This window comes from Atheta coriaria, unplaced genomic scaffold (assembly GCF_025399875.1).
Source record: "Atheta coriaria isolate IRGN ID8LTWV9N9 unplaced genomic scaffold, Caltech_Dcor_3.1 hic_scaffold_8_pilon, whole genome shotgun sequence".
In the NCBI taxonomy this organism is placed as follows: domain Eukaryota; kingdom Metazoa; phylum Arthropoda; class Insecta; order Coleoptera; family Staphylinidae; genus Dalotia; species Dalotia coriaria.
In genome coordinates this window covers 8,136,739-8,159,842 of record NW_027045450.1, presented here as the reverse complement: position 1 = coordinate 8,159,842, position 23,104 = coordinate 8,136,739, and the positions used below count along the sequence as shown (strand labels likewise).

The following is a 23,104-nucleotide window of genomic DNA, read 5'->3' as shown; positions in this document are numbered from 1 at the left end:
TACCAATCGTTTTCTACAACGATGTACGAACAGCACTCGCGCGCGCGCTCGGCGCTCATGCTAATGGCGTAATTTATGCAATTTACTGAATGCACACTCGGACAAATTTATATCATTTTCAATTAGTTTATTTATAGGGTGTCACCGGACACATTACTATACCTAATATAATAATAACATAAAATTAAAATATATATATAATTTCAACGTGTTAGATGTTTAGGTAAATTCTATCGAAACTAATATTTGAGGTTAAATAAAAGTGTGAGGTTATAAAAGCCGAGCTCTTCGACGATTCCAATTAGGTGATGTTTTATTGGTTGTCGTCGTTGTCGTTGAATTGCATTTTATTACCCTCTTGGTACTCCTAAAAAATAAAACGAGAGCACTCAATAAATTACCCATTTAAGTGCGGCGGACGGGCGGTGTTAAAAGTTAACAATCCGGCTGGTGAAGAGAAGAAAAAACTTCGGACGGATGTGTTGTTGTTGTGTGTTGTGTGAGAGTAGAGACTATTATGCATTATGCATTGTGAGGTGGATACTCACGTTCAAAAATTGCTTGACGGCAGGTGCTAAGCACCGCGAACACTCGATCTTGCCGACGCCGTTGAAGTCCTGCACGCACTTGCACTTCTGGCAGGGACTGGCGGTGATGTGACGCGCCAATGTGTGCGCCCATCGCGCGCTGTTATCGTCGTTGGCACTCAGCGAGGTGAGGTCGAAGATGGTGCCGTTTGTGCTCAGCGCTAATCCGCTATACACATCATCGATTTGATTGATTATCTGCGGAGAAAAACAAGTTAAATTCAAATGAATCGTTTAGAGAACATAAATTTCGTGTTTTTTGAGGTTATATTTACTTGATTTACTGCTATATTGGTATTTGATGAATTTGACTTGATAATAGCTGTATTCAAATCCACACCCAAGACAGGTGATTGTTTAGACGCGAATGGTGATGGTTTAAGCACATGTAAGGTTATGTCCTTTTCCCCCAGCATGTTGTAAATGTCTGGTGAGTTGCCTATATCAGTGGCTACTTCACACTGCGTCAAAACAAATAGTTTTGGTACTCCAACGCGGTATTCCAAGTTGGCTGCGTATTTGATGGCGTCTACGCCGGTGAATTTACTCTTGGCGCTTATGTTTATACCGCTCCTGTAATAATTCAATCAATCATGGGTTATATATGTTGTTGTGTTTGGGTGGGGGTAGGGTGGTTGGCTTACAATCGTGATTCAATCTGTACGTTCGCGCTGCGAGACCAAACGCTTCCGTCATGGGTGTGCACATGCGGTTTGGGGAGCACGGCCCCGCCGTAACCGACCGTGGCGAATCGATTCCCGGCGAACTGCTTCCTCAGCAGTTGCCGGTCCAGGAGCTCTGGCAGCGCCCGCGTCACCAGGCTCGCGTTGTAGCAATCCATCTCGGTGATGAACACCACGTCGACGGTCTTGTTGTTGTGACCGTCGAATATTTCTTCTTGATAACCGATATCGTTTTTACAAGTCACTAAAGTGAAAAAACATAAATTTTGCATAAATTTTGATTAAATGTAGAAAATTTGATGAGATATTGAACATACTAATTAGAAAAAATGGCCCAGAGAAGAAAATATTTTGAAATTTTTAAGTTTTGATGGTGTTTTTAGGATTCCCGATGAAGAATTCAAACAAAAATCAATTTAAAACATTTTTTAGAGAAAATTACGCAATCTACAAGTTTTGTCTGAGATATTTTCATAAAAATTTGGTTGATAAAGGTCAAAGAAACTAATTTGTCGCAAATTTAATCTTTTTTGACAGCCTTAATGACTTTTTTTTGGTATTTTTACCAAATATTAATGTTAATTTTGGATTTTATCAATAATTTATACTCAAAAATCGATCTTCAATTATTTTCTGATTTTTTATTTTTTTAAATAATTACTCACCACAAAATTCCGGCATCTCAATCGCAACCCTCGCTTGTCGACACCGATGAACATACGCAGCCGCCGGTGCACACACTTTGATCTCCGGATTAGCCCTCAGCTCATTATAACAAATCTCCGAGTACATCTTGGGATCAACCGCATCAAAGCACTTATTCAACGGAGACTTGGTATCGTTGAACCACATATCACACAATTGTGTAATATAATCCAAATTATCACCCTGAAAATCCGGAGCAACCTGCAACGCACACTCAGTATTCTTCTGTAGTTGCCAACTTCTCAAAAACTGCTCTACACCATTAGTTGTTTTCTGCGCTGTAGTCACATCAGTATACTGTTCATTATCCAACGTTCCCAATAACCCCGCTGTTTTACCAAACAACCATCCGGACAACTGCACCGTGCAATATTCATAGTGGAAGTAACAAATCATTTTGAACCCACGTGAGCTTTCCGCGATAATATTATCCTTTTCTCTTGTAATAGTCACTTGTTTATGCATAATTGGCAGATCAACTTTTTTTCCGTTTAAAGTGACATGTTTCTCCGAGAATATCTCAAAACTACTATCATGGGATAAAATTTCATAAGATTTCAAAACTTTTCCTGAGCTGGTTGTATTCCGATAGTTAACTATCAAAGAAAAAGACTTGGTTTTAAAGTCACTTGCTAGTAGATAACTACAATTACTCAAGAAATTATAGTTTAACCCATTAAAGGTTGTATACTGTGACTTTCCAATGATCATAGCATAATTCAACGTGGTAGGAGCAATTGATGGTTCATATAAATCCACAACAAAATTCTCCAACATATCGATCAAATCATATCGACTCTTGTAGAATTTTATAAACTGCTCAGACTTGCCTTGGATCTTCTGATATAGCGGATAATTAGCAAATGATGGTGACTTGTTAAAAGCCTCCCATTCCACTGGTAAAGGTTGACTTATCTCTATCAAACGATTCTCTGGTCTAAAGACATAGTTATACCCAAAGGGATACTCCATATCTTCATTAGATCCGGAAAAGTCATCGAATTCTATGAAGGATAACACATTATCCACATCCCTGCTGATTTTTTGTACACAGGTCTTTAGAGTTTGGGTCATATTGTGATAATTCCACACCCAGATTGTTTTGTGGTATATTCGATTAACATGTTCCCGAACTTCAACAAAAGGAGGTAATTGTTGTATTCCATCATATTTTCCAAAGATAGCATCTCCCAAAGCATCCAAATAGGGTTTGTAATGGTCCAGGATACGTTTGACATCCTGAATGATAGTTTCTAATAGTTCTTCGATGACATCAGTGACAGGATCCAACATTTTTATAATATGCAACTCTTCCAACCAGTTGATGTAGGAATAGTAAACGGAGAACATTGCTTTGATTTCTCGGAGATTGTAGATGTATTGTTGGATGGAGTCCATTGTATCCAGAACAGCTATTTGTAAAATTGCTAATCTTTGCTCAACATAAACAATAAAATCATCTACCAAGCTCAAAAATGGTTCGAAGAATTCTTCAACTTGATTCTTTACACTGCTGATGTACAAATCAAAATCATCTAGTAATTTTACAATGACTATCTCCATGTCTTTCAAAGATTTTCTTGCTGTGTTTATCCCGCGTTTTAAAATACTCTTTGCGTCGATTTTTATATGCTGGATGTTTTGATGCCTTTCATAGCATTGTCAACTTCTACATTAATGGCATCAAAAAGTATTTGGATGGAATTTAGAGTAGTTTTTATGATATGCTCCAAAATATCATCGAAAAATCTTAAATTTTCTTTCAAAACAAAGCAAAATTACTATTTGAAAATATTTCACACAATTTTTTGAAGTTTTTCGAACATAATTCACGTTTCTGTAACTGCATCATCGATATTTCTACATTTTTAATTGTATTATTGACTATTTTACTTTTAATGTGAGTAAAATCAGTGATAAAGTCTTTGCCAACATCGTCATGGATAACATCAATTAACTCCTTGCCCATTGCTTCGATCACATACCGCATATCGTTGTATTCATCCAAGATGGCTTCGTGGAACGGCGCGTACAAATTATCTTTCCATAGGACTTTCATCCATAGCAGTTGCGACGTGTTGAGTTTCATTATTGCGAGTGCATCCAACGACGCACGTCCATAACTCTCATGGCCTAATTTAGCTGTTATTTCCTTCTCATTCGGCATGCCAGCATAAAACACGTACTTTCTGCTGGTGCCATACGCGGCCATTAAACTCACAGAAGGGCTATCCTTTTGGAAGTTGTAGTTGCACTCCAAATTCAATGGATCTTTATCGTTTATCTCAACATGGACCAAAAATCCATGTCGTTTCACACCTGTTGTTGATGTAGCCATTAAATCGAATCTATTTCGGCTTGTTGCTACCTCAGCATGGACTCCGAATTTACTATGGTCGACTTTTACGGAGCTGTGGATGGTCTCCAGTTTATTGGTGTCGAAATTTTTGTATTTCAACATGACGCTTCCATTTGAAAAATCATCCATTCGTATAGCATTGAAATATAGCTCATAATCAACTTTGGATGATGGATGTTTCAGGATAAACACCCGATCGGTAAAAACACTCTCCACGTCATTATTAACTGAAAATGTTTTATTATACCGCATTGAAAAATTGATTGTTTTTTCTGTGATGTTTGAATAAACAAAACTAGCGTCTAATTTCGAAGGGATCGAACGAAATTCAGACATATCCAAATTTAATACCATAGGATGTTCTAGTAATGAGCTAGACATGGTTGATGTCAGTGTTCCGGGTGTAATTTCGTAATTAAATATCAATTTCGAAGGTTTTGAAGCCTCTGAACTAGCCCAGTCTATTTCGACACAATCCATTAACTTCCTTGTTGATGTAGATGTTGATTGTGTGAGGTGCAGACGTCCGAATGGTGTTTGAACCTTTCGGGTGGTAGTCACATTATGGACGTCATGTTGAATGGAGACATTAGTGTATGATGAGGAGTATTCCACATTGAGGTCATTCCATTTAATGTACAAATCGTTGGATGATTTATTTGTGTTTTGCTCGGCTGTGAGTTGATTATCCAGTAGATATACTTCGATTGTTTTCTGAGGGATGTATTTGATTCCCAGGCGGGTTTTGTTGGCGTTTCTGAGGTCCCAGATTAGTTTGATGAAGGTGTTACCATTGCGTTGGAGAGAAAATGGTTGTGGGCCGAGATGGACCAATAAATCAATGTTCTCTTCTTTATCCACACTTAGGTAGATCATGTGGAGGTTTTCGGAGATATGTTTATTAAATTCTGGGAATTTATCAAGGAATATTGATTGATCCCTATTGGGGTTACCAAATATCAAGTAGATTTTTGTTGGTTCTATGTTTAGGGAAGCTATGAAGTATTTTGTATTGTAATAGGCTTCACCCTCGATAAATTTCCTGTTGTCGGTTAATAGTAAACCAAAATGACCTCCAAGGTCAACCTCATTGGTCATCAGGTTCCATCTGGTATCAATCCCTTCAAGGAGAAACTCAGCTGTCATGTTGATAACAACATAATCATATCCCTCGATGGTGAAAGGTGTATGTATACTATAAAGTATTTCAATTGATTTGTTTTCTTCAAGATCCATTATAAATGCTATCCCTAAAGGTTCTTCATATCCGGGATGCACAATCACAAATTTAAACTTTCCATGCTGATTATCAAAGTTCTGCTCACACAAAAACCCAAACTTTTCATATCCTTCCAAAGGTGTTTTCACATTCAGGTAACTAAAATCTGTTTTCATACTCACACTATACTCATCATTAACCTCTATCAGTGTTACATCATTTGGAGAAGACCGTATCAAAAGTGATTTAAATTGTTCTCCAGGGAATTCAACTTGTATTGTAAAGCCAGAACTCCAGGAGGTGTTGAACATCAAACTAAAGTGCTCATTACTACAGATAACTTCTGTTTCCATCACGTTGTTCCAATGATTGCAGTAGAATTTGTAAGTGTGTCCAGGGATGACAACTTCCAGATGAGGACGGAATTCTTTCGGGATATATACTTTTCCATAGAAAGTCTCCAAACCTTTCAAGAAAGGTGCTTTGAAGTATGTGACGATATTCAACAAAAACTGTCGTTGTTCATAGACTGTCCCTGCTTCAGTTAAACCTGTATATTCAGAATCTAGCTTTAAAGACGCTCCGAAAACTTTTCCTCGCGTGTTGTTCTCCCAGCTTAGAGCTATGTCGAAAAGTCTAAGCAGATCCCACTTGGGAGCTATGAATTTATACGAAATGGACGAATCGTCAATTGAGCTCTCCCAGAGGACAATTTGGTCTTCATCAGAGGTCATATCAAAGGAGATGTTATTTATTGATGCAGCGGATAAATTACATCTCACTTTTTGGTTATTAACCAAGTGTTTGAAGGTAATTACTAATCCATTATGGATATCATAATTTAAAGATAGTAAATCTCCTTGGTTTAAGTTGAATTTCATATTTTGATGAGGTCCTACTTCAAAGTGAAGAATTTGATCATTACGTTGATAATGCACCAATAATTCATTATCCTTGATGTGATCAAAATCAAATCTGAAGTGGTTATCACCATAATTAATATTTACGTGTTGTTTGCCTTTGGTGAATGTTAAAGTGATTTTTTCACTTTTCAAATTGAATATTGGAACACCCTGTGTGTTAAACTCAACTTCAAATGGTAAATATATTTCGTTCTTGATTCTTTGATAGGTTTTGTATACAATCAATGATTCTACAGAGTGTTGAATAGGGTTTGTTGATATTTTATACATTGAATCATTTTCTTCGATGGTTGTTACAAGAGATTTTTGATTTTGTGTTTTGAATTCAATTGTACTCATCCAGGATTTATTCTTTTGCTTTTTGTGTTCATCATAGGTAAATTTAATCAAGTTGTCGAAAGCATTTACTACCATTATGACGTCATGATGTTTATATTGAGTGTATGAGTCCATTGAAAGATTCACATTCGGGAGATGTCCTTTGATTTTGTAAAGTATAGTAATTATCTTGTTTTTCTTCTCGGGTGCTTCCAGGAAGAGACCAAAAGCTCCCAGATTTGCGAAAAATAATTGCTTGTATCCTTTTACATTACTACCCAGTATAAAATGGCTTGAATTTAATTTTAAAGTTATACTTTCTATAATTCCAATTGAATTGACTTTAAAGTCAATCAGATTTTTATTAAATTTCAACATGGCGACTTCCCTTTCATCATGGGTCTTCACTTCAATTGTATATCCATCTGATCCTGGTTGAGCCCTTACATGGTATTTGCTATCTCCCAAATCTATATCAAAGTTGTAGGTTGCTTTTTTATGGTGTCCCACGAAGTCATACTTCAAATTCGCTGAAATTGTTTGATTAACCAGATTAGGTTGTCCCCAAGGTTTACAGGACATCTTTAGAATCATTCCTTTCCTCGTAGTCACACCATTCGCATTCAATTTAAATTCTTTATCAGATAATCCTAAAAACTGTTCAAGATTAAACTTCTCTGAAGAGTATTGTATGTCAATTCCAGAATTGACTTTCTTCATTGGTTCCCAAGGAGTTTGAAGTGTGAAAGTAGCTTTGGCGCTATCATTTGATAGGAGACTTTTCATAACAGCTTTAATTTTGTGCTGTTTGATGTTCAGGTGGAGTAAATTATCACTTTGGAATGTATGACCCTTAATATGGATGTTGCTAAAGGTGACATCTCCAATATTTTGCCCATTTCGCTTCAGGTGTCCTGTAAATGTCACTCTTGGGTCCATCTCTGTATATAACCAAGTTGTTTCGTATTTATCTTTGTTTCTGGTGATTATAACCAAACCTTGCTGTAAGGAGACATCTGCTTTGGTTGTTATATTCGGAAAATATTGATTCTGAGCAAGGTGAAGATCCAACAAGACATGATCATCCAAAAGTTGACTTTTTGCAAGTAAATAATATTTTTGATCACCCTGACTCCCAGCTAGCTCCATTTGAAGATATCTTGGTTCTAGGTTTAGTGAAACTATCGCAGATTGCTCTTTAAAGTTAGCTGTACCATTGATCTTCATATGACTGTTCAACTTTGTAGAAATATTCAATTCTATATTCGTATGTTTAAAATCGTTGAATTCAAAATCTGTATCCAGAAAATTTGTACCATAATTAAAATTTGATTGAATATGAAAATTGAAGATGTCTACAGATGACAACGAATTACAAACCATTCGATTCGGTACCAACACAAACGTAAAACTACATTCTGTATGTTTTTGACATGGGTATCTCACTTCCACATCGATATCCAGTTTGTTTTCCTCACTGATCGAAAACGAAGGTCGCAGTTTAAAATTCAGCGCTGGATCTATCTGACTTTGGAACCTCAGGGACCAATCCCCTCCCCTTTTATGTCTGGTATTCTCCCATCCTAGCTCCAACAACGGTTTATGATCCTCTTCATTTTGAAATCAAACATTTTCCAGATTAGTAAATTCGCCATGAATTCCACACTTATCGTAGAATTATTCGGGATTATCTCCGGAGCCATTAGCTTTCCTTTGTAGTGCATAACCTCATTTATCGAATAATTTTGCAACATGAACGAAATCAGATTTTCGCCATCCTTTAAAATCGAAAACACATAAATCCCAGGTGTTTGTGTCACTTGAATGAAAAGTCTATACTTCCCAAGATAACTTGTGGTTCTGAGGGTTAGATGACCTTCACTGGAGGACATCTCCATTAGGTCTCACCCATGTATTCAATCCTCAACATATCATCACCACTTCTTCCCGCAACCACAGACATGTAATGACTCTTTGCCTGCAAAGCAATTCCTATTTTTTGATCATTCAGAGTACAATCCAAACTGGTCCTGCCCCATCCCTTGAATGGTGTGATTAGGTTAAAAGTTGTCTGGTAATATTCGCCGAAATAATTTTTTAAATCAAAGCGGAATTTTCGATTGTCCCAGGATCCATCAATAACAAAATCAAAATCATATTCTGATTCATATCTACTATTCAATTTTGCATTGAAGAATAATACTCCACTGGGGAGATACCAGGCTAGTGACCAATTATTATCCAAGCTGGTTGAATGCACTGTAAATGTATGCTTTTCCGAGCCTCCTTTTTTATAGTATCCTTCGCCTGAGAAATTACTCCATGCATCCCAGGAATAAAATATTTCTTGTTTGGGTAATTCGAAGTAATCTAAACGTGCTATCATTTCGATATTTGTAAATGTTTGAACAACTTTTATGGAATTTTTCGATTTCAAACTGGATAACTCTATCTCTTGAATATGAAAAAATGACTGAGCACTATGCTTCAGTTTTCCGTTGTATTCTTCAGTGGGTGTCTTCAGGAAAAACGTAAATTGTTGTTCGGCCAGTTTTATTGTTGACGAGTAGAGTTTTTCATTGAAACGACATTCGATTAATCCATTGACGCGATCATCCTGCTGATGTTGGAATTTTGATGTAAAGTGAGCTTTGGTCATTGCAGAATTTATCATTGATTGTATCTCAATGTGTTTCGGTGATAGATCATAACTAAAGGTTGCGTTTAATTTTTGAAAAGTGTTTAAATTTAGACTTGCGTTTAATTTTCGTGGATTTTTAAATTCAAGCAGGAATTTCACGAGGTCTTTTTGGTGCTTTTTGATGATTGCCGTAGCATTACTAATATTTACATCACTAGAAATGTAGATATTATAATCTTCTGTGTTGATATTTAGGTTTAATTTATCTGCAAAATATTGAAGGTGTAAATCTCCATTTGGTATGTTTTCGTAGTTTGTATCAAGTTTTGTTGTTAAAGAGTTATCATCAGTTTTATAAGTCAAGTGAAGTTTTTTGTTGGTTTGTATATTATTCCATAATAAACTTTGATTGTTGATAGAAGCATCCAGATTGCAATATGAAGGATATTTACAGGTTAATTTAAAAGAGTTTCCACTTATTTTCGGGGATATTTCCCGGTTGAAATTGAAATGTCCATTTAAAGATGATGTTGAATTAATGCCCAAGTAGAAATTTTCTTGTTTGTTATTTTGCGTAATTTCTGTTGTCATATTGTAAGAATGCACAATTTGATTGTCCTGATAAAAATTATAGATTCCTAATAATTTTATCTCTTTATCCACATCAAATTTAGTAAATAATTTACTAGAATAATCAACTTTTTTCTCATTCAACTGTGCGAATAGTTTTTGATCAATCGTATTTTTCGTTGATTTATAATCAAACTCCAAAGTTAATTTCGGAGCTTTTAGATGGAATTCATTATTCAAATACGGCTCTGAATGCGCATATCTATTAATCAAAGAGTAATTATTCGGTAAAATTATCTTCGTCACACAATCTTTCCCATCTCTTTCATAGGATATATTAACTGGTGCGAAGATATTTGATTCAATCAACCAGTTAATCAACCTCACATGTTTCTCAAACTCCATTTGAATTTTACTATTGATGGTACGTCCATTCCATACACCAATGATATTCGAAAACAAAGGTTCCTTGGAGTTTATAATAGTCAACTTGGCGTCATGATCCAACAAAATCAAAGACGCAGTTAGATTCATTTCTAACAACGGCATAATATCACCTTCAATTTTCATCTGCATCAAATCCTTATTCTCAGGTCCACGTATTTTAAAATTCTCATTCAGTTTGCCCAAAAGTACACTATGCGTGAAATAGACATAGTAACCACCTGTCATCGGTGACATCAAATCCAACCAAAAGGAAGTCACTTCATCTGTGTTTGTCCAACTTAAGGTTATAGAATTATTCTGTTTAAAACATCCACAGTTGTAGATAAGTACACAGAATCAATGTTTGTAACAACTGAATATTTCATGATAGTTTTCTCGATTCCTTCGAAAGGTGTAATGATCTCAATTGAAGAAGTGTCACTTTTGAAGTTGTACATAGCTGTGATGTTCTTCTTCTGCCAACTTAAGACAAAATCCATAGTACTAGCACCTTCAGTATTTTCATTATCTTCAATGTTGTTATTTAAGTTTAAGGAACCAAAAATAGGTTCGATGGTATCCGTAGGTGATTCTATGCGGAAGCGAGAGTCAACTTTGTCTCCCTTCATCAACCAGCGTGATTCCGCTTGGATAGAGTGGTCATTAGTAATCAAAAGCAGCGTTTGATTGATAGTTTGATTCGTAATCACTATCATAACCAGGTTGGTAATTTCCTAAAGCTATTTTATGAGTGTGTGATAAAGCAGCGCCTACTTTGCGTATTTCTGGAAGGGTGGTATTCAATTGTAAGTTGGCTTTAAGATGCGTGTCACTTCTTGAACCGGCGATGAGGAGATTTATATTGTGTGATCTCCATGATAAATCAGACTAACCAGAATTAAGTTTTTTGGTAAATTTATAAAGTAAGTTGAAGGGAAAGTAAAAATAACTCACCTGAACATCGAAGCTGTCACTTAAAACAGCGTATTGAAGGTTGAATTGTTGTTTTTCAAGATACCGGAAGGGTGTCTCCAGCTCCCCGAACCATATCCCTCCAACGTCGTAGTATTTATTGCCGATTTTCAGATAGATGCGTTGGGATACTTTTATTCCCCATGTGACATTCATGATTACTTGGGTAGGTCTGTAAATTTTTATTTAAATCAATTTTGTTGTATATTAAGTATCAAGTGTGCTAAACAACACTTTAACAACGTTTAGCAACGTGATGCAACAGAAGTAACAGCTTGCAAATGCGCAGGCGCAAGCTCCACCCCGTGACTAACCCCCCTGAGGAACATACTTTAGTCACGGCCGTGATTAAAGTGCCATTTTAAGTATGAAAGTAGAAAAAATTATAAAATCCAAAAAAAACTTACACAAGTAATATATTCGTGCTAATCCTCTGATTTGGATATTCAACTTCCATGTTATATTGTCCTTTGAACGAGTTTTGTTCAATGAAGAATATAAATCTCTGCGTTTCATCCCGGTCTTTATCCCAATACACTTGCAAATCGAATCTTTGATACGGCATCATTAACTTTGTATTCAATTCAAAATGTTGATGAATATTCAACGCTATTATCACACTTATTAACTCTTCAGTCCTTGCCCCATTCAACACAAACAATTGTTTATCATTTGCTTGGATAGACAATGATAACGAATCTTCTATCCAGTTGAAATGTCCCACATAATCAGCTTCTTTCGTAGATATTCTTGAAAGACTTAAAAATGTCGTGTGTGATTTTTGTACTGTACTTGTAATAACCCACGGTGTCCTCCATTCACCATTAGTTTCCGGAAGGTCCAGGGTACAATTCAATCTGTGTGTTTGCATTTCACCCAAAGATGCGTTTTTATAATCTCCTTTTAGGGTGAGAATGATATGCTCTTGGTCTAAAGTTTTATATCGACAATTGATGTCAAAGTTATAGTTTCTATTCAAGTGTTTATTGAGGACTCCATCCACGGACCATTGTTTCTTAGCGTAGTATAACAGGATATTTACTGTATCTTCAGTTGAATTTGATTTGTAATCCAAAAGTGCTTCTGTGCGTTGTATTTTGTTCAATTGGAACAAGGCATGACTTCTCAGGTGTTTCTTGGACATGTTAAACTGTAACTTTGATTGGTAATCAATGTTATTCTCAGGAGATTGTAGATCCGCTAATAATAAAAGATCAGGTTCTTCATCGTAGAATCCTTTATCTAATTTTAAAATTTGATGAGTCCGCCATGTTGTTTCAAAAAACATAATCTCCGCTGTGTTGTTGAAGTATAGATGTCCTCTTTGATTCTCCCACTGGACGTGTGTATTATACCCAGGCCATTCCGACGAGTTTAAATCCAAAAGTACTAAGTTTTTGTTAAAGGTATCACTTTGGGTCCGATTAAATTTAGCTAAAACCTTTAAATTTTCTTCGATTAAATTATTATAGTTGTATTTTAATTCTCCTTGTGCTAAAACTTCATTCGCCCGCACATTTAGCCCTGCTTCCAGGTTTCCTTTGAAGTGTGTCGACATAATGTTGGTTTTGATCCGGAAAGAATCCGCGCCACATGTGAAACTTCCATAGATTTGTGCCACTTCATTGGTAACACCCTGTAGCTTTAAATCCGCAGTATATTCTCCGCTTTTCACTCGACTCAGTTTTCCTGTCAACGCTACGATTTGTTGTTGTTTGTAGTTTATCTTCGCCAAGGGTTCATAGGTAACAGTTTCGCCTTCGTCTTTTACGTCAAATGTTGATAACAAGGTGACCACTTCCTTATCATTGAATGTGGTCATCAGTTGGAATTTGTATTTTGGTAATTCTCGTTCAATATTGCTATCAAGGTGGAAATTGGCGAATGGTGAATGTAGTTTGATGTTGACTTTGTAAGCTTGTAGATCTGCAGATAGAGTACATTGTAACTTCCGGTCTATCTTGGAATTTGGAGTGTCTAGTAGGAAATCAATCAGGTATTGACGATTTGGATCTGTTAATTTTGTTTCAATGTAGAGTTTGTAAAAATCAAAGGTGTCGGTTTTCTTGATGTGCATTGAGTATTTGAAACTTCCGGTTAGAGGAAAATTTGGTGTTGCCAACGATGAAGAATTTACAAATTTCCATTGGTTACAGAATTGTAAACCTATGAGTTTACTGATGTATTGATCCGTGCAATATTCGGAGTTGTCTATTTTGTTGGTAACATCCTGTATGAGATAGGTATCTTCATTGTGTACTATATACAGATCAGAGGTGACTGTAAAAATGTCCATTTGTTTCTTGGGGACGTTAATTTTGACATCTACAACTTTTCCCATTTCCAAATTTAGGTAACCATCAATGTACATATTGGATTTCAAAGCTCCGAGGTATTGCACCCCGGTTTCTCCGATGTAAGTGTCTATTCCCATTGTTGAAGCTACTTGAACGGATACACTGGGGTAGATCTGGCCTTTTACTAACATTTTATGCTTCCGGATGTCTTTCATATTGATTTCTCCTCCTGCAGTCAATCCTATAGTAGCTGTTGCGTTACTTTTCAATTGTAGTGGAAAGCCTAAAATTGTAGGGATCTTATAATTTGAGTCCAAAAGTGAAAATGATTTCGTGTAATCAATTTCCGGTGTTTTGATAAATTGTAATAACATGTCCAATGTTGTTTTTCCGAATATGGACATCCCAAAGAGATCTTTTAAGAAAGGGAAATCTGTATAAGATATTTCGTTTCCGAAAATTTTGATGTATCCTGTTCCAGAGGGTTGTTTTGGTAGGACTTTGAATGTTTCCACAAAACCATCAATCATTTCCTGTTTGCTGGTACCTTTTATATAAGGATCACTTGTATTCTTTTTCATTGTGGTATCACTTTCGGAAGTAAATAAATTTTCTACGATATCTTCAAAACCTTCTATTCTGGTCCCTAATTCCAGAACATTGATAGTTTCTCCGAAAAGATCCAGAGTGAAATTCAACATTGCTGATCTTGGAAGGTAAGATTCCGAACTGAAGATTACATTTGCTTCTACCCCACCTCCTGCTCCAATGGAATCAAAAAATGTTGATGCTTCGTAATTCCTTGAATATTTCCGGATGTCAGTGTTGAATTTATTCTGCAAAAATTCGTTTTCTAGTAATTTTTTAACTCCCTGTTTCCATGGGACTGATGTTTCTTGAAATTTGTTAGGTGTGTCCAGATGAAGGACCCAACTTGGTTGGCTTCTTCATTCATCAACACATCTTTAACTTGAGCGAAGGACGCATAGGAAGCGCATTGCATAGCTGCTAGATAAGAAGCTATTCTAATTTCAGAATTTGTCCGGGAATTTGATAAAAGTTTTTGAAATCATCAAGGTTTTCGTTTTCCACACATTTCATTCTTCTGTGAGCTGCAATGGCCGCCAGGCGAAGTTCAATTGGTAATTCATTGTTCTACAAATGAAATATTAGTAAATTTTGTTTAATAAATATAAAGATAGCTTACCAAATAACAATTTTGTAAGTTATAATAACTGCTGGTCAACCCTGCATTTCCAATACTCTTTAATGCCAAAAAAATATCTTTTTTATCATTTTCCGAGGTGATTAAGCAGTTATTACTGATGGGTTTCTCAATAGTTTTAACAATTTCCAAAATAACAACATCATCCAAACAATTTTGCCTACTGCAGTATTTGTACAATACACTAGACAAACTTAACATCGCATTTTGTTTGAGTTTCGTTTGCCAAGTAAGCGGCTATAAAAAATAAAAAATCAAATTTAGGTGTTTACTATATGCAACCATATACTCACATGAAGAAGTTTCACCGTCTGTTTATTCGGATTCTTTATAAAATTAATCGAAATCAACCATGTATTCATCTGTTTATCACTCAATTTCTTATTCGCATACAAATCAGACATTACTTCAATCCCGGAATTAGTTTTTATCAAAGATATGGCGTCGATAAAGAATATTCTTTGTTTCTGATTGATTTGTTTGAAGATTTCTAGTAGATTGGTTTTACTCAAGCGCTGAAATTCAAAAACTAATTGCGAGAAGATTCCCGGAACGTCCATGTCAACGCCATCGGCGGTTTTGTCCTCTAGTTCTTTCAGAATGCCTAGAGCTTTGGTGCCATCGTACGCGGCCATCTTATCCTCTTTGTATTCATAGATCAAAGTGCTTCTTACAACATCGTTGGGCGCATTATGCCGCTTAAACGACGGCAGCACTTCAATAAACTTTAATTCTTGCTCGATCTTTGTCATGGCGCCATTATCGCCATTCGAAAACGGCTGGAATACGTGTTTTTCAAAGCACGATGACTCGAGCAAAATGTCGCCTGGGTGACTTCCGGTTGAGGGCACATACGTCAGCATACAGTTCAACGTGCTCCTACAATGTTACAACTATTTAGAATTGTGATAATTCATTTAAATTCAAAGCCAATTAATTAATTTACTTTAAAAGCGGTATTGACTTTGAAGAAGAAGTTGTTGTATAGGGGACAGTCTGCCAGGAGAAATAATTCGACATACGATGATCACAAGCATCCAAATTTTTCGTTTTGTTGACTTGTTTGACGCCATCTTGATTCGTGGTGACTTTATACTGCGTTTCACAGTTGCCAGTGATATCCGTTTCGTAAACCAAGGCATTTTCTTTGAATAATGGATTATTATTTTGGAAAACGCTTAGAATTCCTCGTTTAATGTCGATTATCTCTTTGGATTCACTTTTATCCGGGCATATTGTGTCTATTTTACCATTGAAAGCGAAATACAATGGATTTGCTTTGAGTTGATCTTCGATTGTTTGAAATTTATCAACTTGGGATGTTGTTTTTGTTGACGACTTTATATGATAATCAGTTATTGTCACTTCAAGTATCTAAGATAAATAAGTGTGTTTTATGAATATGGACATAACCTATGTTGTTGTGTGTTGTATTGGACTAACCTCCATAATATAATCGCAGTTTGATAGCGATTGGAATGCAACGACGCCATTGATGCTGACGCCGCTTTGGTCGACGACATGTTGTGATGTGGTGTTAACCAAACTTCGGGCATTTCCGGAATATTGATATTTGTAGGTTTTACCCACTTCATAACCAAAACTTCCGGTTGTTTCTGAAGTTTTTAAATTTATTATTATTTACACTTAAAATTTTTTGTTTTGATTTATTTTATTACCTTTGCAATAACGCGCACAATTAAAATTAGATATAGCACTAGCTAAAATTTAAATAATTATTTTTATTTATTTATTTTATATTTTTTTGTATTTTATTTGTATTTTTGCACTTACAATAAGCCAACCCTGCTAAAAGCAGGGTAAATGTTTTTAAATTCAACATGATGTTGACATTTGTTCACTAAACCAACGCACCAAACTAACCTAACTTGTAACAAACCTAACCAAACATTAAAACTACCCACAAACGTCACAAAACCCGCGAAAATTTACAAAAACTTAACAAAAACATTTATAAACCTTATGAAAACTTAAAATAGATTTGTTTGCCGCACTGAATAACACGCAAAGAGCAGATCGAAGTCGTGTGTGTTTCCGAAGCGAAAGATTACCACCGATTAACGACGTGAACTACCCGACAAAGGTCATTTTAATAGATTAGGAGCGGAACAGTAAGTGTACAGAGATCTCGAGCGACGTCCCCCGGCCCGTATATATTATTGTCGGTATTGGTGCGTTGTCCGATGCGTAGAAACGCCGATGTCACCGAAATCTCGAGCGTCATCAAAATAACTAGCCACTATTCAATTTTCATCGCTATTTAACGCCGGCAACACGCCGAACACGCATGTTTGCGTGTTTACTGAATCAGTGCAGATTTATTACGCTCATTAAGTTAATGAATTTCGATAACAAAATGCGATGACACATCATCAGCATGCAGCGCATTCCAAAGAGATTATTTTTATGTTTGTTATTTTGATGATAACACTTTAAACACTTTGTATTGGTTTAGTTTAAAATCAATTTTCTCTGAATTGAATCATTGCGCCTGCAATTGGCTGAGTGCAGTTTAAAATTCTTGCGTATTTTCTTCCGATTGTGTGTTGGGGAATGTAGATTGCGATGGTTGCGCTCGCGCTCGGATAAAGTTCGCGGTCCCGCGGGTCAAGCCCCCGCAGATAAACCGCGAGCGCTGATAAAATTGTTAATAGCGCAGCATTTACGAGCAATAAATTATGCTCTAATTGAATTTTTACGCGACGCTCCCGGCACGTGTGTGCCAATATGTTTCCAACTTGTAATTGATTTATTTTGTATCAAGTGCGCTCGGTTTATCTGCGTCAGTGATGATATTTCGTCACTTTGATGAAAAATTAATCATAACAAACATTTATTTCAATTGAATCGAATGTCACGTTTTGAGTTTGAAGTCATTTTAATCACGCATTACTAGTTTAAAGTTAATAGAGTGGAACTATCGGTTTTTAGAATTTTTACTATTACAGATTTGGATTTACGTAGAATGTTAGAATACGTAGATTTTGTTGAGTTTTCATTTTGTGGATGTAAATAACATTGATTTGTGTATGAATGTTATCTAATCCGCATAGAAACCAAGTATATTATGTGATTATTTAAAAACTAATCTAAATAAAATAGCATTTATTAAAGAAAAATCTTTTTTTTATAAAAAAATAAAACATAAATAATAATTCATTGCAATTTCTTTGAAAAATGTGTAACTTAAAGTTTTATTGTTCTTTGAGGTACAGAATTAAATACTTTATTTGTTTTAAGTATAAATGTTGATGAATTGTTTTTAATTTAGGGAAAATTAATTAATTTTTGGGAAAGTTTTACTTTCAAATTGCATTACAAACTGCAAACCTAAATTTTGTGCACACGAAGTTGCCTATGTTAAATTTGAGCAATTCTAAAAATACACTATGTTCACACGTGAATAAAACTTACTTTATTTTAAAATTTGCTGTTAAAAAGGAACCAAATTGAATGTATATGTTATTAATAAGTATATTAGAAGTATATTACACATATAATTTTATTTGTTTATTTATTTTTCTGTGTTTATTTTGCAGGTTTCATAATATTTGTCTGCCCCACCCAGTGGATATTTGCTCCCGCGCTCCACCTGCTTGACAAATCTGTAATTTCCTGCATTCTTGTAAATGTCGCGTCGCTAGACAAACACACATCCGCATTCACGTCGCTTCGTGCCCATATTTCAGTACTTATCGACGTTTTAGATGTATGCATCATACCTTTGCTTACGTTCCGCATTAATTGTTTTCATTGTACTCGCGCAACGTAACCCGCATCATCACTATACGGCCAACAATAAGCGCGTGACGTGCGAAGCATAAACAAAAACACGCACGCCGAGCATATCAAAACGCAGTGGAAGTACACACAGCCATCAACAATGTTGAAGCCATCATGATGATATAACAACAATTAGCCACCAAGTCACAGCGACCAGCCCAACGATCACCCCGGCGATGGTTTCCTAGTGCGCGCTCTTCGTTTGTAAATAATTCGGTAACTTCGCTGCGATCGATACGCGCGCCCGCATCCGAATGTAATTAAATCTAAGTCTCGTAAGCGTTTGGTGTATAAGCAATCGAATTTTTCAAAGCGTTGATAAGTAAGTGTTGGTGCTCCCTAAACTAGTGCACTTAACTTAAGTAGAACATGAACAATAACCAATCAAATGTGATACAATTATTTACTACATAGTTTTACTCTCAACCAACACACAATTGTGCAAAACAAGCTGCCCCTTCATTCAATAAATCATCTTCGAACTTGTGGAGCAAATGATGCACTTGAATGCGGACATTTCAAGTGCCCTCCAGCTGCTGGAGGACATCAAGCAAACTGTGGATGACTTAGATGACCCCAAGCTCACTGCAAATACCAATGATGATCTGCATATTCTCATCTCAGTCCTCGAGAATCCAATATTCAGGAGTATTGTCACTGTTCAGGATTCACTGAGTGAATTGAACCAGCAGCTGGGTCAACATCCATCTATTCTGCCTGTGGATTTTGATATCACTCCTGCTGGAGAGTTGGCATTGAGTGTGCCACCTGGAGGTGATATTTATGATCCTGGTTATGGGGAGGATTATCAGCATGGGAGGGATTTTGATGAGCAGAGGGTGCCATCAGCACCTGTGTCTCCAGGATCACCTGGGTCACAGTTTAGTGAGGATAAGATGATGCTCATTGATGGCAAACCACAGGAACTTTTATCACATCAAGATGTAAGTTTTTTTATTTAAATTTTTGTAGAAATATGTGTTAATTGTTTGAAATTTTCTAGGCAATGAGAATGATACAGAAGGCACAAAGTCTGGGTGCAACTAGAACTGATGATGAAGCAATACACAGGTCACCGTCGGCTGTGAGCGACGCGTCCAAGGCCGGATCTGATACTCTGCTGACCACAGAATGGGCTCAAGTGGAAGCTATTGAGTTGGTCAATGATGGTACCGGGCTAGGGTTTGGGATTGTTGGTGTTAGGACCATGGGTGTGGTGGTTAAGACCATTTTGCCTGGAGGTGTTGCTGATAGAGATGGTAGACTACAAAGTGGTGATCATATTTTACAAGTAAGTGCAATATTTTATGTTGATTTGCTTGTTAAATAAAAAACGTGTTGTTTTTGTAGATTGGTGATGTGAATTTACACGAAATGGGCTCGGAGCAAGTAGCAACCGTATTAAGACAATCTGGCACACACGTGCGCCTCGTCGTCGCCCGTCCAGCCGACCTCACCGCCACCGAATACAAATATTTGAGCAGCACCGCGCCGTTGGTACCGACACGCCTGCTCACAGAGCCCGCCGAACTCGATCGCTACCTCATTCAGCACAAATACAAAGCAATATTCCAGACGCAAGGCGCTGATTTCAAGGATTACTTGTTTGATCCGCCGGCGTCGAGCGGCAACTCTACCACTTCGAAGGGTTACCCTGGTGCGGGCCTCTCACGTATTCCAGCTTCGCCTTCGCTGCCTCTGCTCAATCTTGATCTGGCGATGAAGATGCCCGAGATGGAGAAGTTCATTGTCGAGCTGCGCAAAGACGCTAATGGTTTAGGCATTACCATTGCTGGTTATGTCTGTGAAAAAGAAGAACTTTCTGGTATCTTCGTGAAGAGCGTCAGTAAAGGTAGCGCTGCCGACGTCAGTGGGAAAATTCAGGTTAACGACCGCATCGTTGAGGTGGACGGTGTTTCACTGCAGGGTTTCACCAATCTACAAGCGGTGGATGTTTTGCGCAGCAGCGGTGCCGTCGTTAAACTTGCACTGGAGCGTTATCTGCATGGTCCCAAGTTCGAGCAGCTGCAGCAAGCGATCGCCGCGAGCGAGACCAAACCGACACCGACGCCGCCCAGCCCCGCCAAGCAGCAAGCACGGTAATTTGAGTCCCTGATCATGATCACGAACTTAGCCGCGATCACCTGCAATCGATAGAGCAATATATGAGTCAATAGCCAAAATTACCGAAGCAAATAACGCAAAAATCACTTCTCTCACATCTCTCGCTGTGCTGTGTGTTTGCTGTGCAACAAAAAAAAAATACGAACGAAATACTTGTCCGCCTGTGTGACTTTTTGACTTAATTTTCACTAACTGTACTATTTTTTCACTTTCTTTACTTGCTTGTTGTTCTCTTAATCTTTGCATTTTGGTGTTTTTATACGTTGTTTTGTGCCTTGTTTAGTTCGTTTTAGTTGATTCATTTATTTCGAAATACATTTCAGATATCCGAAGGCGGATTTAGACTTTGCGCGTGAGGATTCCCTCTCGGTCGAACCATCGGTGGTGGAGGCGAAGAACGAAGTGGCGCTCGCCCTCTTGCATGATAAGCAATACCAGACGGAGTTGACGCCTGCCATCGAGGAAGCACTGCGCGTAAAATGGGCTTCTGCGCTCGGTCCTGATTCTACGATTGTGGTCGCACAGCTTCAAAAGTTTGGGGAACGAGGCGGACTTGGAATAAGTCTGGAGGGCACCGTGGATGTTGAGGATGGGCAAGAAGTGCGCCCACACCATTACATCCGCTCTATCCTCCCTGAAGGACCAGTTGGTAAAAACGGCAAATTGCGTTCTGGTGATGAGCTGTTAGAAGTCAATGGTCATAGATTGCTAGGGATGAACCATCATGAGGTGGTGAGCATTTTAAAAGAGCTGCCATTAACAGTCCGCATGGTGTGCGGGCGTTCACCAAACACTGCCGCCACCACCGAGCACTCGATGACCGAGAGAAGTCCAGGCTTGGGTGGAAGTTTACAAAACTTACTCCCAGCTTCGGATAGATTGGTCAAAGCAAAGTCTGATGGATCTATTGCGACTGCAGCGGGAACACCAGAGATCTCGTTCAGTAAGATGAAGTCCAGGTCCTTGGAACCACTCACTGGATTGGCGATGTGGAGCTCTGAACCGCAGATCATTGAACTGGTTAAGGGAGAGCGAGGTTTAGGGTTTTCTATCCTGGACTATCAAGACCCTATTGATCCCAACGACACGGTAATCGTCATTCGTAGCTTAGTGCCCGGAGGGGTTGCCCAGATGGATGGCCGACTGATACCAGGCGATCGACTGCTGTTCGTCAACGACACAGTGCTGGAGAATGCATCGCTGGACCAGGCTGTACAGGCGTTGAAGGGCGCTACAAAGGGCGTCGTGCGCATCGGCGTCGCCAAACCACTGCCAATCACCGACACGGTGGCGTTCAACACGCCGCCCTCGCCGGCCCCACACGCGGATTAGAATATTTTATCTTCAAATTCAAGCGATTTCTCGAGTTTAGCATTGCTTGATCGATTCGTTGATCTTGAATAATATACGCGGAAGAAGTGTGCACTAGAGATTGCAGAACCACAAAACAAACATTAGACTGGAAACTAAATAGTACTTAAATTATTACTTACTTGGTATTATATTAGTTACTTAATTATGATCTGTATTCGGTTGAGTTTTATTCTATGTTTATATTTATTATGGCTTTTAATTTGAGTTTTAACTTTTACACTGATCAATTGGACAAGTTTTTCTTTTCTTGGCGAAATTCGCATTTGCAACGAGCAAGCATATCAGCAAACGCGCGATTTGCTTGGAACTATTGGCAGATTTCCAAATATATCTTATGTATTCATTAGTCAAACAAACATATACGTTAATATCGATTAAAATTAAACAAATTTTAATGTTAACACTTTAGTTACACTCGAATATACTCTTGTTATGTTTACTCATATTATCCAATTGATATTTTATCTTTGAATTAACGATTCAATAAAGAAATTATCAAATAATTTATACAAGTTACGTTTTTTATCACCCAAGGAATTGGTTTTTAATAGGTAATCCCTTCTGCAACATACATATTCTTTGTATTCCCTAAATTTCCTTTTTTTAAATTTTGAAATGTTGGTGTGGAATACACCCCGTATTTTTGCATTTTTCTGGGCGAAGGGGATGTCGTACAGCAACCATTCTTTCACCAAATTAAGGGTATTAAAATCCTGCATAATATACATATATAATTTGTGGGATTAACCCTCGGGAAACTCATATAAATGCCCTTTTGTTATTATGGATTAACCCTCGCGAACAATTCAAATTATGTCGAAATACCCGCGAAAATTTTCAAACTCATATAAATGCCCATTTTGTTATTAAAATTATA

The 23,104-nt window shown here is 37.3% G+C and overlaps 2 protein-coding genes across 2 annotated transcripts in view; one reads left to right on the top strand and one right to left on the bottom strand.

Annotated features, from left to right (window-relative positions):
• LOC135797224 (patj homolog) overlaps positions 1-22,730 on the top strand; it is a 34,365-nt gene extending 11,635 nt beyond the window's left edge. The window contains exons 2-6 of the mRNA XM_065309460.1: positions 18,486-19,051; positions 19,144-19,673; positions 19,733-20,020; positions 20,080-20,828; positions 21,177-22,730. Of these exons, the coding sequence (XP_065165532.1) occupies positions 19,224-19,673; positions 19,733-20,020; positions 20,080-20,828; positions 21,177-22,185 (2,496 nt within the window). The 5' untranslated portion in view covers positions 18,486-19,051; positions 19,144-19,223 and the 3' untranslated portion in view covers positions 22,186-22,730. The remainder of the gene's footprint in view (positions 1-18,485; positions 19,052-19,143; positions 19,674-19,732; positions 20,021-20,079; positions 20,829-21,176) is intronic.
• LOC135797700 (uncharacterized) lies at positions 107-17,167 on the bottom strand. The gene is given in 21 exon segments (XM_065310182.1): positions 107-367; positions 549-785; positions 863-1,160; positions 1,232-1,514; positions 1,936-3,624; positions 3,627-3,731; positions 3,734-8,381; positions 8,384-8,694; positions 8,697-10,757; positions 10,760-11,096; positions 11,098-11,319; positions 11,386-11,575; positions 11,811-14,601; positions 14,604-14,753; positions 14,756-14,855; positions 14,908-15,162; positions 15,219-15,804; positions 15,872-16,299; positions 16,369-16,541; positions 16,605-16,646; positions 16,720-17,167. Coding segments are annotated over 21 exon segments (15,009 nt in total). The 5' UTR covers positions 16,769-17,167; the 3' UTR covers positions 107-313.
• Positions 22,731-23,104: the final 374 nt, after the last annotated feature.